Genomic DNA, 14,544 nt, shown 5'->3' on the forward strand with positions numbered 1-14,544 from the left:
TATATATATATATATATAATGTGTATGTGTATGTATATACACACACACACCTCTCTCTTATGACCCAAAGTGTTAGCACACTTGAATTTATTCCAGAAGAATGAAGTATTTCACCCAGAAAATTATTGCACTTACAAACGTTTTGTTATGCATGTTTATTTTCCTTGTGTGTATTGTGCATTAGACAAAACGCAGCAAAAACCGTCTCAGCAGCATCAGCTGACTAGTTTGTAGGGAGAGAATTGATTCTGCGTACCGGAGAGTTGGGAGAGACAGCTGTCAGTTAAACAATCATTAGACTTCTATCTAACGTGTAATAACCTGGGCACAGAATTAGGGTAAGTTCACACAGTGCGTTTTTTGCGGCGTTTTTGCGCGTTTTTCGGGTGCATTTTTGCTCAGAAAACTGCATGACTTTGCTTCCCCAGCAAAGTCTGAGTTTTCATTTTTGCTGTCTGCACACAGCGTTTTTGATAGCTGCTGTGTTTTTGTGGGCACAAAAAAAACGCAAGTCAATTATTTTTGCGTTTTTCACTGCGTTTTGCACCCATTGAGTTCAATGAGATGTTCAAAAACGCAATGAAAACAGCAAATTGCAAATATAACTGCGTTTTAGTCTGTTTCTATGACTAAAAATGCAGCTATAAACGCAAGGGGTGGGCAGTAAAGTGACATGTACAGGAAGAGGATTCCTTCTGTTAGTAAACACAGAAGCGTGAATCCACCCGGTACAGTTACCGCTGCGTCCACCTCCAGTCCTGTGCATGTCAGCTCCCGTGCGGCGCCATGTCTGGGCGGGAGGTGGAGGCAGCTGCGAAAACAAAAGTGAACAGTAGAAAAAAAAATGTCACGCTCACCTGTCTGCAGACTCCCGGTGCCATATCCACTCCCAGCTCCTCTCCCGGTACCGCCGCTCCGGCTGTCTGCAGGCGGCCGGGACACCTCCGATAGCTGCAGGACCTGGCGCTGATCACCTGATGCAGTCACCTGACGCATCAGCTGATCGTAAGTCTCGCGGTGATGCCTGCGCCCGGCCGGTTTCACCTATCAGCTGATCCTGCCGTCAGGAGACTTCATCCCTGATTACCGGCAGCTCCTGCAGCGATCGGACGGGATCAGACTCCGCTCCAGGAGCTGCTGGTAATCAGCACATAAGTGAGTTTTTTTTTTTTTTTTTTAATCTTTACTAGAAATTCATGGTGGCCATGCCTAATATTGGCATGACACCATGAATTTTGGGCTTAGGGCCAGCTGATAATATACAGCTAGCCCTAACCCCATTATTACCCAGTGAGCCACCCGGCTCCAGGGCAGCTGGAAGAGTTGGATACAGCGCCAAAAGATGGCGCTTCTATCAAAGCTCCGTTTTTTGGGTTGGCTGCGGACTGCAATTCGCAGCGGAGGTGCCCAGAAAGCATGGGCACCCTGCACTGTGAATTCCAATCCCCAGCTGCCTAGTTGTACCTGGCTGGACTCAAAAATTGGGCGAAGCCCATGTCATTTTTTTTTTTTTTTTAATTATTTCATGAAATTCATGAAATGAAATAAAATAAAAAAAGCTTCCCTATATTTTTGGTTCCCAGCCGGGTACAAATAGGCAGCTGGGGGTTGGGGGCGGCCCGTACCTGCTTGCTGTACCTGGCTAGCATACAAAAATATGGTGAAGCCCACGTCATTTTTTTTGTTTGGGGGGGGCAAAGAAATCCTGTATACAGTCCTGGAAGGAGGATGCTGAGCCTTGTAGTTCGACAGCTGCTGTCTGCTCTCCTGCATACACTATTGGATGGAGGATGCTGAGCCTTGTAGTTCGACAGCTGCTGTCTGCTCTCCTGCATACACTATTGGATGGAGGATGCTGAGCCTTATAGTTCTTCAGCTGCTGTCTGCTCTCCTGCATCCACTAGTGGATGAAGTATGCTGAGCCTTGTGGTTCTGCTCCCCCTGCCTCTCCCCTCCAGCATACAGTCCTGGATGGGAGGATGCTGAGCCTTGTAGTTCTGAAGCTGCTGTCTGCTCTCCTGCATCCACTAGTGGATGGAGTATGCTGAGCCTTGTAGGTCTGCTCCCCCTGACTCTCCCTCCAGCATACAGTCCTGGATGGAGCATGCTGAGCCTTGTAGTTCTGTAGTTTAAAGGGAACCTGTCAGCAGAAATTTCCCCTAAAACCTAACAGATTCCCCCTCTGCAGCTCCTGGGCTGCATTCTAGAAAGGTCCCTGTTATTATTGTGCCCCCTTTCTGACCAAAAAAAAAGAGTTTATAAAGAGGTACCTTTTTGGCTTCGGATTCTATAAATGTGACACGGGGGCGGGCAGCCTGATGGCCGTTATTCTGCCTCCTGGTCCTGTATGCCGCCCCCATCGCTGATTTCCATACTTTTGGACGCCGCCCACTGCTCCAGCCATCCCCGCGCATGCCCAGTGCCAGTCTCACGGGACTGAGCACTGTGACTGCTGGTGACGTGTTGCCAGGCAAGTGATTATGGGCGGGACTGTGACTGTTATCAGCCAGTACCCGCCCATAATCTCATGAGCGCGCAAACCTCTCCAGCGGTCACACTGTGCTCAGTGTAGATGCTAGACTGTATGGGCTGCTTCCAGGGATGACGTCCCTTTGTCACGTGATAGTATTTTGAACACGCCCCTATCACGTGACAAAGGGACGTCATCCCTGGAAGCAGCCCATACAGTCTAGCATCTACACTGAGCACAGTGTGACCGCTGGAGAGGTTTGCGCGTTCACGAGATTATGGGCGGGTACTTGCTGATAACAGTCACAGTCCCGCCCATAATCACTTGCCTGCGCACACGTCACCAGCAGTCACAGTGCTGAGTCCCGTGAGACTGGCACTGGGCATGCGCGGGGATGGCTGGAGCAGTGGGCGGCGTCCAAAAGTATGGAAAGGAGCGATGGGGGCGGCATACAGGACCAGGGGGCAGAATAACGGCCATCAGGCTGCCCGCCCCCGTGTCACATTTATAGAATCCGAAGCCAAAAAGGTACCTCTTTATAAACTCTTTTTTTTTTTTTGGTCAGAAAGTGGGCACAATCATAACAGGGACCTTTCTAGAATGCAGCCCAGGAGCTGCAGAGGGGGAATCTGTTAGGTTTTAGGGGAAATTTCTGCTGACAGGTTCCCTTTAAGATATGCTTTATAGTTTGTCATCAATAAGTGCTAGTGATATTAGGTGCAACTAATGTAATTCTCTTTTGCACACCCAGTGCCTCAGATCTTGCAAATTCAAGTAAAATGCAGACTGTTTTGATAATTTAGAATTTGCCATCGCTCTCCGCTGTAGATCCCTCTTGTGGCAGCTTGAAGAAAGTTGATCTACAGTGGTAGTTATTGCTTCATGGTGGACATCACACCTCTGATACAGGTGTGCCTAATCTTTGCTTGTTTTAGGGGGGATAGATCAAGGATTTTCTATAGAACTGTCTGCTCTGCGCACAGTTTATCATCTTTTTAAGGTTTATTGTCAGCTTTTATTACATGCAGTTTCTTTTATCCAGCTGTTAACCATTATATTCAGCATCGCAGCATTCATTTGTTGTTGTATGACTTTTTCTGCGTACTGACTGCAAATCTACGTAGTTTGTTATGCGGATTAAGATTTCAGAACCACTGAAGTAATAATATTTTTTTTATTTCTATAGCGCCAACATATTCCGCAGCGCTTTACAATTCAGAGGGGACACGTATAGACAACATGAGACATTACAAATAATAAAATTCAGATACCAAGAGGCGTGAGGGCCCTGCTCGTACGTTTACAATCTATGAGGAAATAGGGGGGCACAAAAGGTGAATGGGGGGGGAAGCTTGTCATATATGGTCGATTTTAATAGGGGATTCAAAACCAGCTGCGTAGACTGGTCGCCAGTCAGAATTTATACAAGTACAGAGTGTAAAAAAGTACATGAAGAGGAAGGAACCAGAAGATACAGAGGACAGTAATTGGAAATAAATTTTATGAAGGGCAGAAAGGGACTAGATTAGATCAGGGCGGTGAGGTGATAGGTTAGTCTAAAGAAATGCATTTTTAGGGCCCACTTAAAGGTGTGGATGTTGAGAATTAATCGGATTTCTCTTGGTAGTGTGTTGCAGAGCATTGGTGCAGCTCGTGAGAAATCTTGAAGACGGGAGTGGGAGGTTTGAATTATTGAAGATGTCAGTCTTAGGTCATTAGCAGAGCGGAGGGCACGGGTGGGGTGATAGACAGATGAGGAAGGAGATGTAGGGGGTGCGGAACAGTGGAGAGCTTTGTGAGTGAGAGTGATAAGTTTATGTTGGACTCTGTAATGGATGGGCAACCAGTGCAATGACTGGCACAGAGCAGAGGCGTCAGTGAAGCGGTTGGAGAGGAAAATGATCCTGGCTGTAGCAAGTAGATTTACACTGCAAACATTTTCCGTAGCCTGTACAAAATTTCTTAACTCTTATGTAGTTATTGCTGGTACTGTAAAATGCATCATTTGCACCCGAGAAAGCACAACAGTTGGGTGAGCTTACATGAGTTATCTGCAGTGGTTCTACCCACTCTAAACTGTGTATTCATCACTGTGGTTCACGCTGTGGAAATATTATATAACATTGTTCACACCACTGATAAGCAGCTTTCTGTGTACACTGCGCATAGGCAGAAAGCTGCCAGTCGGTGGTGGGGGTAGGGTTATACAGAGCTCATGAATATGGAGGACTACATTGGCAGGAGATTAAGTAGTCCTATAGTGACAATCTCTTGCCGATAAATAACATGGTGAACTTATCAAAACCACAGCAAGCAGCCCAGTAAGTGACACATCACAATAAGGATCTCTCTCTCTCAACTTTATGATGCTGTCACATTAGGTAGCCAAAGTAATCATTTTCTCCTGACAATATCCCAGTCCCGTATTCATTGCTTTGTGGGTTTCAAACACTCCAATAAAGACACCAAAAAAAAAACGCTGGAATAACGTTAACAAAAACCGACAGTGGAAAAGAAAAACATTGGCAAAGTGCTTCAGGAAATGACCACGAAGGATAAGGAGCAATTCCTGAAGAGTCTTCTTGATAAACACAGGATCTTGACAGCTGTAGAAAAAAAAAACAAAAAAAAAAACTGTGTGAACATAACCTAAGGGTGTCTCTGCAAGAAAGTGTATTTTGCTATTAGGATAATAATCTTTATTTCTATAGCGCCAACATATTCCGCAGCTCTTTACAATTTAGAGGTTCATATACAAACATTCATAAGTTGCAGTTATAGAAGATAAAATAATTAAAGCAAAAATAAAGACAACCCTTCTCGTAAGAGCTTACAATCTACATTGGGGTGAGGTGAAGATAACATAAGGTTCAACGACAGTCCAGCCATCGTGAAGAAATGGGGGATAGATAAGGCTGCATGACCCAGTCATCCGCCAATCTTAATAATGATTTTGGGTGCGGTGCAGTGTGACGGAGAATTATGTTCTGAGAAATAGTGGAGGGGTGTATACAGTATATGAATTGACTTCAATTAGGGAGGGTGATAGGCCACCCTAAAAAGATGTGTTTCTAGGGAGCGTCTGAAGCTGTGTAAGTTGTGGGTCGTTCTAGTTTCTTGGGGTAGAGCATTCCAGAGGATTAGTGTGGATGTTAAGGCCCCGTCACACTAAGCAACATCGCTAGCAACATCGCTGCTAACGAACAACTTTTGTGACGTTGCTAGCGATGTTGCTTAGTGTGACATCCAGCAACAACCTGGCCCCTGCTGTGAGGTCGATGGTTGTTGCTGAATGTCCTGGGCCATTTTTTAGTTGTTGCTGTCCCGCTGTGAAGCACACATCGCTGTGTGTGACAGCAACAACTAAATGTGCAGGCAGCAGGAGCCGGCTTCTGCGGAGGCTGGTAACCACAGTAAACATCGGGTAACCAAGAAGCCCTGTCCTTGGTTACCCGATATTTACCTTTGTTACCAGCCTCCGCCGCTCTCACTGTCAGTGCCGGCTCCTGCTCTGTGCACATGTAGCTGCAGGACACATCGGGTTAATTAACCCGATGTGTGCTGTAACTAGGAGAGCAGGGAGCCAGCGCTCAGTGTGCGCTGCTCCCTGCTCTCTGCACGTGTAGCTCCGTGCGCTGGTAACCAAGGTAAATATCGGGTTGGTTACCCGATATTTACCTTAGTTACCAAGCGCAGCATCTTCCACGCGGCGCTGGGGGCTGGTCACTGGTTGCTGGTGAGCTCACCAGCAACTCGTGTAGCCACGCTCCAGGAATCCCTGCCAGGTTAGGTTGCTGGTGGGATCGCTGGAGTGTCGCCGTGTGACATCTCACCAGCAACCTCCTAGCAACTTACCAGCGATCCCTATCGTTGTTGGGATCACTGGTAAGTTGCTTAGTGTGACTGGATCTTTAGTCGTTTCGGAGCAGGGTAGGGTGATAAACAGTGATAAGGGTGGAGATGTTTGGTCGGGTGCTGCACTGTGAAGAGCTTTGTGAGTGAGAACAAGCAATTTAAATTGGATCCTATAATGTATGGGCCACCAGTGCAATGCCTGGCACAGAACAGAAGCATCCGAGTAAGGCCTAAGCCACACAGCGAGAAAATCGGTGCGAGTGGAGTGCGATAAAACATCGCATTCCACTCGGACCAATTCTAGCCTGTGTGTCAGCACACATGAGCGATTATTTTCTCAGCCCTAATCGGACCGAGAGAACAATTGCAGCTTGCTGCGATTGTAATGCGAGATTAATTTCTCTCGCACCCATTCAAGTGAATGGGGCGACAGAAAAATCACTGTACTCCGGTGTACCGCACGTGCAATAGCCGGCTACGAAGGAGAGAGGGAGAGAAATCCTTCCCTCTCCTCCTCCGTGCCGGCCTGTCCTCCACAGCGCTGGCCCGCCCCTCCTGAGAGACGGCCCGCCCCCCGCAGCTGAGGTCTGCTCGCACGGACGGACCGCAGTCGCAGGGATACTAGCATGACACTTGGCTCCTGCTGTGCTGCCAGCGCGAGCCGAGTGTCATGCGAGCAGCGCACTAGTGCCCAGTGTGGCCCCGTCCTAATGGTTAGCCAGATAGCTGACCCTGGCTGCAGCATTAATGATGGACTGGAGAGGGGAAAGTCTAGTGAGGTGGCGGCCAATTAATAGACAATTAGGCTATGTGTCCACGGGAGAATGTAGCTGCGGATTTTTCTGCATCAAAATCCGCAGCTTTCCCGCAAAATCCGCACCTTTTCAAAGGTGCGGATTTGCCGCGGATGTTTTTTTTTCCCCCAATTTTAAAGCCAAAATCCGGATGAAAATCCGCAACAATAATTGACATGTTGCAGATTTTTCCGGATCAAAATCCGCACGAAATCCGCTGCGGAAAAATCCGCAGCGTGGGCACAGCATTTCCAAAATGCCATAGAAATGGCTGGGAAGTGCCTGAGCTGCAGATTGTCGGGAAATCCGCGGCTTTTCCGCGAGAAATCCGCAGCAAAATCCGCGCATTTTCCGCAGCGTGGGCACATACCTTACAGTAATCAAAGCAGGAGTGGATCAGGGTCACAGTCAGGGATTTTGTTGTTTCCATGGTAAGAAAGGGCCGGATTCTAGAGATGTTCTTCAGCTCAGATAATTGTTACATTAGTCACCCAATGGGAGCCCTCTCATTTTTGAACCAGAGAACTGTATTTTAGTCTACTGTAACATTTAAAAAATCTAATATCAAGACACAAGTGAAACATTTGATGACTATATAGAGATCACCAAGCTTTCTTTCTATACTTTTGCTTTGTTTTAGCGTGACGCTTCCACTGGCAACGACCATCTAGTGACTGAGATCCCACTAAAGAAAAGAGCTAACCAACCAAGCGAAATGAGACCTGAACTTGTAAGCGGATACATTCCAGCAGGACATATTCCAAAACCCATTGTCATGCCAGACTATGTGGCGTAAGTATTGGTCACAGACATTGCTATATTGAAAGGTGGAGGGGTTTTTTTTCGTCCATAGCATGCTGCAGTATGAGAGACGGCCACAAATGAAAAGGCTGAGGGAAATGGATCCTCCCCTTTGGCAATAAGTTGCTGCAAATTATATCTTTGAGAGATTTTGCAACTTTTGGCTTATTTTGTACAGACCTCGACACTTACAAGATCATAGTTTACCATAACATGGCAAATTTGCTTTAATGTACTCCAGAAAAATGCTCATAGCGAGCATGGCTGTCACGTTCAGTGGCACAGGGATCCCACAGATGCGACAATTTTTTAATTTTACAAATGTCTCTCAGCTAATTAGGGCACCTTACTCTAAGGTAAGCTATAGGTTAAAGCCTTGCTAATTTTGATATTCGCCTATGAAAATACATAAACACTCTGCAAGATGCAGTGTGTTAATTCAGTCGTCTTGTGTGTGTGTGTGTAAAAAAAAAAAAAAAAATACTGGCCTTAGTAAAATTCCTTTTAAAGGGAACCTGTCAGCAGATTTGTGGCCTATAAGCTGCGGCCACCACCAGTGGGCTCTTCTATATAGCATTCTAACATGCTGTATATAAGAGCCCAGGCCGCTGTGTAGAACGTAAAAATCACTTTATAATACTCACCTAAAACGGTCGCTGCGGTGGAGTTGAGCCATATGGGTGTCTCAGTTTTTTGGTGCCGGCACCTCCTCTTTCAACCGTCTTTGTCCTCCATCTGAAGGCTGTGTGCATGACTCATCCTACATCATACACACTCGCCGGTCCCGCGCAGGTGCACTACAATACTTTGATCTGCCCTGCTCAGGGCAGATCAAAGTGCGCCTGCGCAGGACCCCAGTGCCGGCGAGTGTGGATGACGTAGGACACATCATGCACCCCGGCTTTAGAAGGAGGACAAAGATGGCCAAAAGAGAAGACGCCTATCTGACTAGTCTGCATTGCACCGACCGTTTAGGTGAGTATTATGAATTGATTTTTACATTCTACACAGCAGCCTGGGCTCTTATATACAGCATGTTAGAATACTGTACATAAGAGCTCACTGGTGTTGGCCGCAGCTTAGGCTATGTTCACACACTGCGTTTTTTCCCACGTTTTTGGTGCGTTTTTGCTGCAGAAATTCTTGTAACCTTTCTGCAGACATTCCCCAGCAAAACCTATGGCAAAAAAAATTAGCTGTGCACACACCGTTTTTTTATTAAGAAAATTCTTTCAGTAGATTTTCTTAAGAAAAAGAATGAGCATATCACTTCTTTTCTGCAGCTAACTGCGTTATTCACTCCATTGACTGTAATGTAATCATAAAATAGCGCAGGGAATAACGCAGGTAGCAAGTTAGGTGCGTTATTCCTGCGCTATACCTGCGTTATTCCTGCATTATTCCTGACATAGTGTACATTCCTGCCCTGCGTTCTGCAGGGAAGTGATGTCACTAGGAGAGGAAAATGAAGAGAAAAAGGAAAATGTGTGCTCCACCATATTTTTACCGTCCAGCCGGGTAAGCACACAGCGGCGGCCCAGTATTCTCGGGCTGGGGAGGGCGAGGGCCATGGTTAATGCCCCCCCCACCCCTCCCGCAGCCCAGAATATCAGCCCGCAGCTGTCCCGGCTTGTTACCGGCTCTTTTTGTTGCCGTGATGCGGTGGCAATCAGGATAATATGAAGTTAACCGCAACCAATAACTGCCGCTAAGTCCAGGATTAGTAATGGCAGTGTCTATGACACGCCATCATTAATCTGTAAGTGAAAGTAAAGAAACACACACCGAAAAATCCTTTATTTGGAATAAAAGACAAAAAGCCCCTCTTTCTCCACATTATTAAACCCCCCGAACACAGCTTTGACGTAATCCACAGCGATGTCCCACGGCGTCTGTGAGTGAGTGCACAATGCAGCTCCCTGAGCGATGCTGCAGTTAACTCCCAGGCCATTTCTCACGGTCGGTGATGGGAACACTTTACCGGCCGCGAGAACTGAAGTGTGTGTGGGGGTTGGGGGAAACACAAACATCATAAATAAAGCTGCAATATCTATCTATCTATCCCTATAACTGTTCCCCTAAATATCTATTATCTATCTATCCCTCTATCTATCGATCTAGCTATCTATCTATATTATTTATCTATCTATCCTTCTATCTATCTAGCTATCTATCCCTCTATCTCTTTTATTTATTTTTTTCTTTTTCAACGTGCTTCATTGCTGTAAAAGCATTAAAAAACGCAGGGACCAACCTGAAAAAACCCCGCACCAAAACGCACCTGCATTATTGGTGCGTTATTTTAACTCAGGTGCGCTCATCCTTCACTCCAAGAAATTTCTTAAGAAAAAATCATTTTTCTAGTGTGAACATAGCCTTATAGTCACCAAATCTGGTGACAGGTTCCCTTTAAGTCAAGATCAAGAATCAATGGGACTTTGTAGGTAAAGGGTTTATGAATTATCAAATAGTGCATTAAAGGAGCTTCTCTGTAATTGCATAAACTATTATGTCTTTAAGGCTAGGTTCACATTTCCGTTGTTTTGCATCAGTCACAATCCGCCGCTCTGATAAACAGCGCAATCCGTTTGGCGGATTCTGTTGTTTCCATAGACTTATATGAGCGACGGATTGTGACTGATGCCCTTGCGTTGCATCCTCCGCCCGACTGATCAGTCGTGGAACGACTGACCGTCGGGCGGCAGGAACGCAGAGTGTAGCGTTTTTTTGAGCAGCGGAATCCTTAGGATTTCGCTGCGCATGCTCTCGGCGGCCGAATGATCCGCTGATCGCCCGGCAGCCGGCTTCTGTGAGCGATCAGCTGATCGCCTGGCAGCCGTCTGCTGTGAGTGATCAGCTGATCACCCGGCGGCCAGCTACTGTGAGCGATTAGCTGATCGCCTGGCAGCCGTCTGCTGTGAGCGATCAGCTGATCTCCCGGCGGCCCTCTGCTGTGAGCGATCAGCTGATCTCCCGGCGGCCCTCTGCTGTGAGCGATCAGCTGATCTCCCGGCGGCCCTCTGCTGTGAGCGATCAGCTGATCTCCCGGCGGCCCTCTGCTGTGAGCGATCAGCTGATCTCCCGGCGGCCCGGCTGCTGTGAGCGATCAGCTGATCTCCCGGCGGCCCGGCTGCTGTGAGCGATCAGCTGATCGGCCCGGCTGCTGTGAGCGATCAGCTGATCGGCCCGGCTGCTGTGAGCGATCAGCTGATCGGCCCGGCTGCTGTGAGCGATCAGCTGATCGGCCCGGCTGCTGTGAGCGATCAGCTGATCGGCCCGGCTGCTGTGAGCGATCAGCTGATCGGCCCGGCTGCTGTGAGCGATCAGCTGATCGGCCCGGCTGCTGTGAGCGATCAGCTGATCGTTCTCTCGCTTTCGTTTTACAACGGAATCCGCTTTCAAATTCCAATTATTGTCATCCGTTGTACAACGCATCAGTCACATGCGTCAAGAAACGCATGCGACTGATGCAAAACAACGGAAATGTGAACCTCGCCTTACTTACAAAAGTGTATATTTTATTTATTTTTTTTTTTTCATAATAGAAAATACCAGGCAATAAAATCAGATGATGAACGAGACCGATATAAAGCTGTGTTTAATGACCAGTATTCTGAGTACAAGGAGTTATCGGCAGAGGTACAGGCGGTAATGAAAAAGTTTAGTGAACTAGATGCGGTGATGAATAAGTTACCCAAAAACCCAGAAAATGAACACGTGAGTATATGTCTGATGTCATACATATTATTTATACAGTTAGGTCCAGAAATATTTGGACAGTGACACAGTTTTCGCGAGTTGGGCTCTGCATGCCACCACATTGGATTTGAAATGAAACCTCTACAACAGAATTCAAGTGCAGATTGTAACGTTTAATTTGAAGGTTTGAACAAAAATATCTGATAGAAATTGTAGGAATTGTACACATTTCTTTACAAACACTCCACATTTTAGGAGGTCAAAAGTAATTGGACAAATAAACCAAACCCAAACAAAATATTTTTATTTTCAATATTTTGTTGCGAATCCTTTGGAGGCAATCACTGCCTTAAGTCTGGAACCCATGGACATCACCAAACGCTGGGTTTCCTCCTTAATGCTTTGCCAGGCCTTTACAGCCGCAGCCTTCAGGTCTTGCTTGTTTGTGGGTCTTTCCGTCTTAAGTCTGGATTTGAGCAAGTGAAATGCATGCTCAATTGGGTTAAGATCTGGTGATTGACTTGGCCATTGCAGAATGTTCCACTTTTTTGCACTCATGAACTCCTGGGTAGCTTTGGCTGTATGCTTGGGGTCATTGTCCATCTGTACTATGAAGCGCCGGTCGATCAACTTTACGACATTTGGCTGAATCTGGGCTGAAAGTATATCCTGGTACACTTCAGAATTCATCCGGCTACTCTTGTCTGCTGTTATGTCATCAATAAACACAAGTGACCCAGTGCCATTGAAAGCCATGCATGCCCATGCCATCACGTTGCCTCCACCATGTTTTGCAGAGGATGTGGTGTGCCTTGGATCATGTGCCGTTCCCTTTCTTCTCCAAACTTTTTTCTTCCCATCGTTCTGGTACAGGTTGATCTTTGTCTCATCTGTCCATAGAATACTTTTCCAGAACTGAGCTGGCTTCATGAGGTGTTTTTCAGCAAATTTAACTCTGGCCTGTCTATTTTTGGAATTGATGAATGGTTTGCATCTAGATGTGAACCCTTTGTATTTACTTTCATGGAGTCTTCTCTTTACTGTTGACTTAGAGACAGATACACCTACTTCACTGAGAGTGTTCTGGACTTCAGTTGATGTTGTGAACGTGTTCTTCTTCACCAAAGAAAGTATGCGGCGATCATCCACCACTGTTGTCATCCGTGGACGCCTAGGCCTTTTTGAGTTCCCAAGCTCACCAGTCAATTCCTTTTTTCTCAGAATGTACCCGACTGTTGATTTTGCTACTCCAAGCATGTCTGCTATCTCTCTGATGGATTTTTTATTTTTTTTCAGCCTCAGGATGTTCTGCTTCACCTCAATTGAGAGTTCCTTAGACCGCATGTTGTCTGGTCACAGCAACAGCTTCCAAATGCAAAACCACACACCTGTAATCAACCCCAGACCTTTTAACTACTTCATTGATTACAGGTTAATGAGGGAGATGCCTTCAGAGTTAATTGCAGCCCTTAGAGTCTCTTGTCCAATTACTTTTGGTCCCTTGAAAAAGAGGAGGCTATGCATTACAGAGCTATGATTCCTAAACCCTTTCTCCGATTTGGATGTGAAAACTCTCATATTGCAGCTGGGAGTGTGCACTTTCAGCCCATATTATATATATAATTGTATTTCTGAACATGTTTTTGTAAACAGCTAAAATAACAAAACTTGTGTCACTGTCCAAATATTTCTGGCCCTGACTGTATATGTTTTTCACTTATTCATTCTTCAAATTTTTTACCAGTTAACAAATTCATTGGTTAAAGATCTGTTTTGTTTTATATTTATTAATCAATAGTGGCCATGAGAAAAAAAAATAAATTTGAAATACAGAAATAAAGGTTTTATTTAAAAAAGTATGGCTGAATACAGCCAAAGAGAATCAATGCCGTGATGAAGAAAGTGATCATATTTGCAACATAGTCTTATTAATTTTGCCAGAGTTGATGTATGACTAGAACTGAAGTCGGCGTAATTTTTACTTTCACAGCGACACATGCCGCAACTCATATAATGCACCCTTATACATCCATGTATAAGGTGTCCTTCATATTGCATTATGCAGCCCCATAGACTTCCATGTATAATGCAGTCCCATAGACCTCCATGTATAATGCACTCCCATAGGCCTCTGGCGACCGTGTACTTACTGATTAAAAAAAAAACAAGTACTCACCTCTCCTTGTTCCCCTGCTGATTTGGTCAGCTCATCCCCTGTTCTGCAGTATCAGCACAGCAGTCGCACAGTGGTGACGTCTCCGCGCTCGGCTGCACTCTGACATCAAGAGCATGTACAGGGGGAGAATGATGAAACATGGAGCGGAGCGCTCCGCATGATGCTTCTTCATTGCTGTGTGCCATGATGGGCAAGAGGGTCCGATGCCGCTGACACCGGACCCTCCTGGCTCAAGGGCCATATAGCGGCCACGCAGTCTGCCACAGAACAGCGCTGCTCCTCTCACAGAAAGGAGGCGGCTGCTGCTCTGCAGGGCGGGCACTGGGCCCCTAAGCTGCCAGGCGCTGCAGCAAAGCATATTTCAAAGGTTAATCAGTCCAACCCTGAGGATGTTATACTTGGAGATGAGAAAAGCCATTATTTGTAACCTTTTGAGATCGCATCTAGTTGTCTGGTCTGCTGAATCGTTCTGCTGTTACTAGTGTAGTGGGGCGCCAGGGGCGCCTCCGGCCTTGTAGTCGTGGCCTTTGTTGTTTCAAGGCTTACCCCTGGCTCCATCACTACTTCAAGGTCGGGAACTGGCTTGGTGGGGCAGAGTGTGTTGGTGTCGTCGCCGGCAGCGGTACAAACAGTCTTCAGGCCAGATGTGATGCAAACAAAAGACATATTTATTAACGCACTTGACACACGTAGTCTCAAATCCGGCGGTGGCAGACAAGAAAACACTTCCTGGGCTGGGGGACAACCTG

General features: G+C 46.4%; 1 protein-coding gene across 3 annotated transcripts in view; it reads left to right on the forward strand.

Moving 5' to 3' along the window:
• MARVELD2 (MARVEL domain containing 2) overlaps positions 1–14,544 on the forward strand; it is a 43,705-nt gene that overhangs the window by 13,251 nt on the left and 15,910 nt on the right. For all 3 annotated transcript variants that reach the window (XM_075342103.1, XM_075342090.1, XM_075342096.1), the window contains exons 4-5: positions 7,760–7,911; positions 11,466–11,637. In XM_075342103.1, coding sequence (XP_075198218.1) covers positions 7,760–7,911; positions 11,466–11,637 — 324 coding nt within the window. The remainder of the gene's footprint in view (positions 1–7,759; positions 7,912–11,465; positions 11,638–14,544) is intronic.

This window comes from Anomaloglossus baeobatrachus, chromosome 1 (assembly GCF_048569485.1).
Source record: "Anomaloglossus baeobatrachus isolate aAnoBae1 chromosome 1, aAnoBae1.hap1, whole genome shotgun sequence".
NCBI lineage: Eukaryota > Metazoa > Chordata > Amphibia > Anura > Aromobatidae > Anomaloglossus > Anomaloglossus baeobatrachus.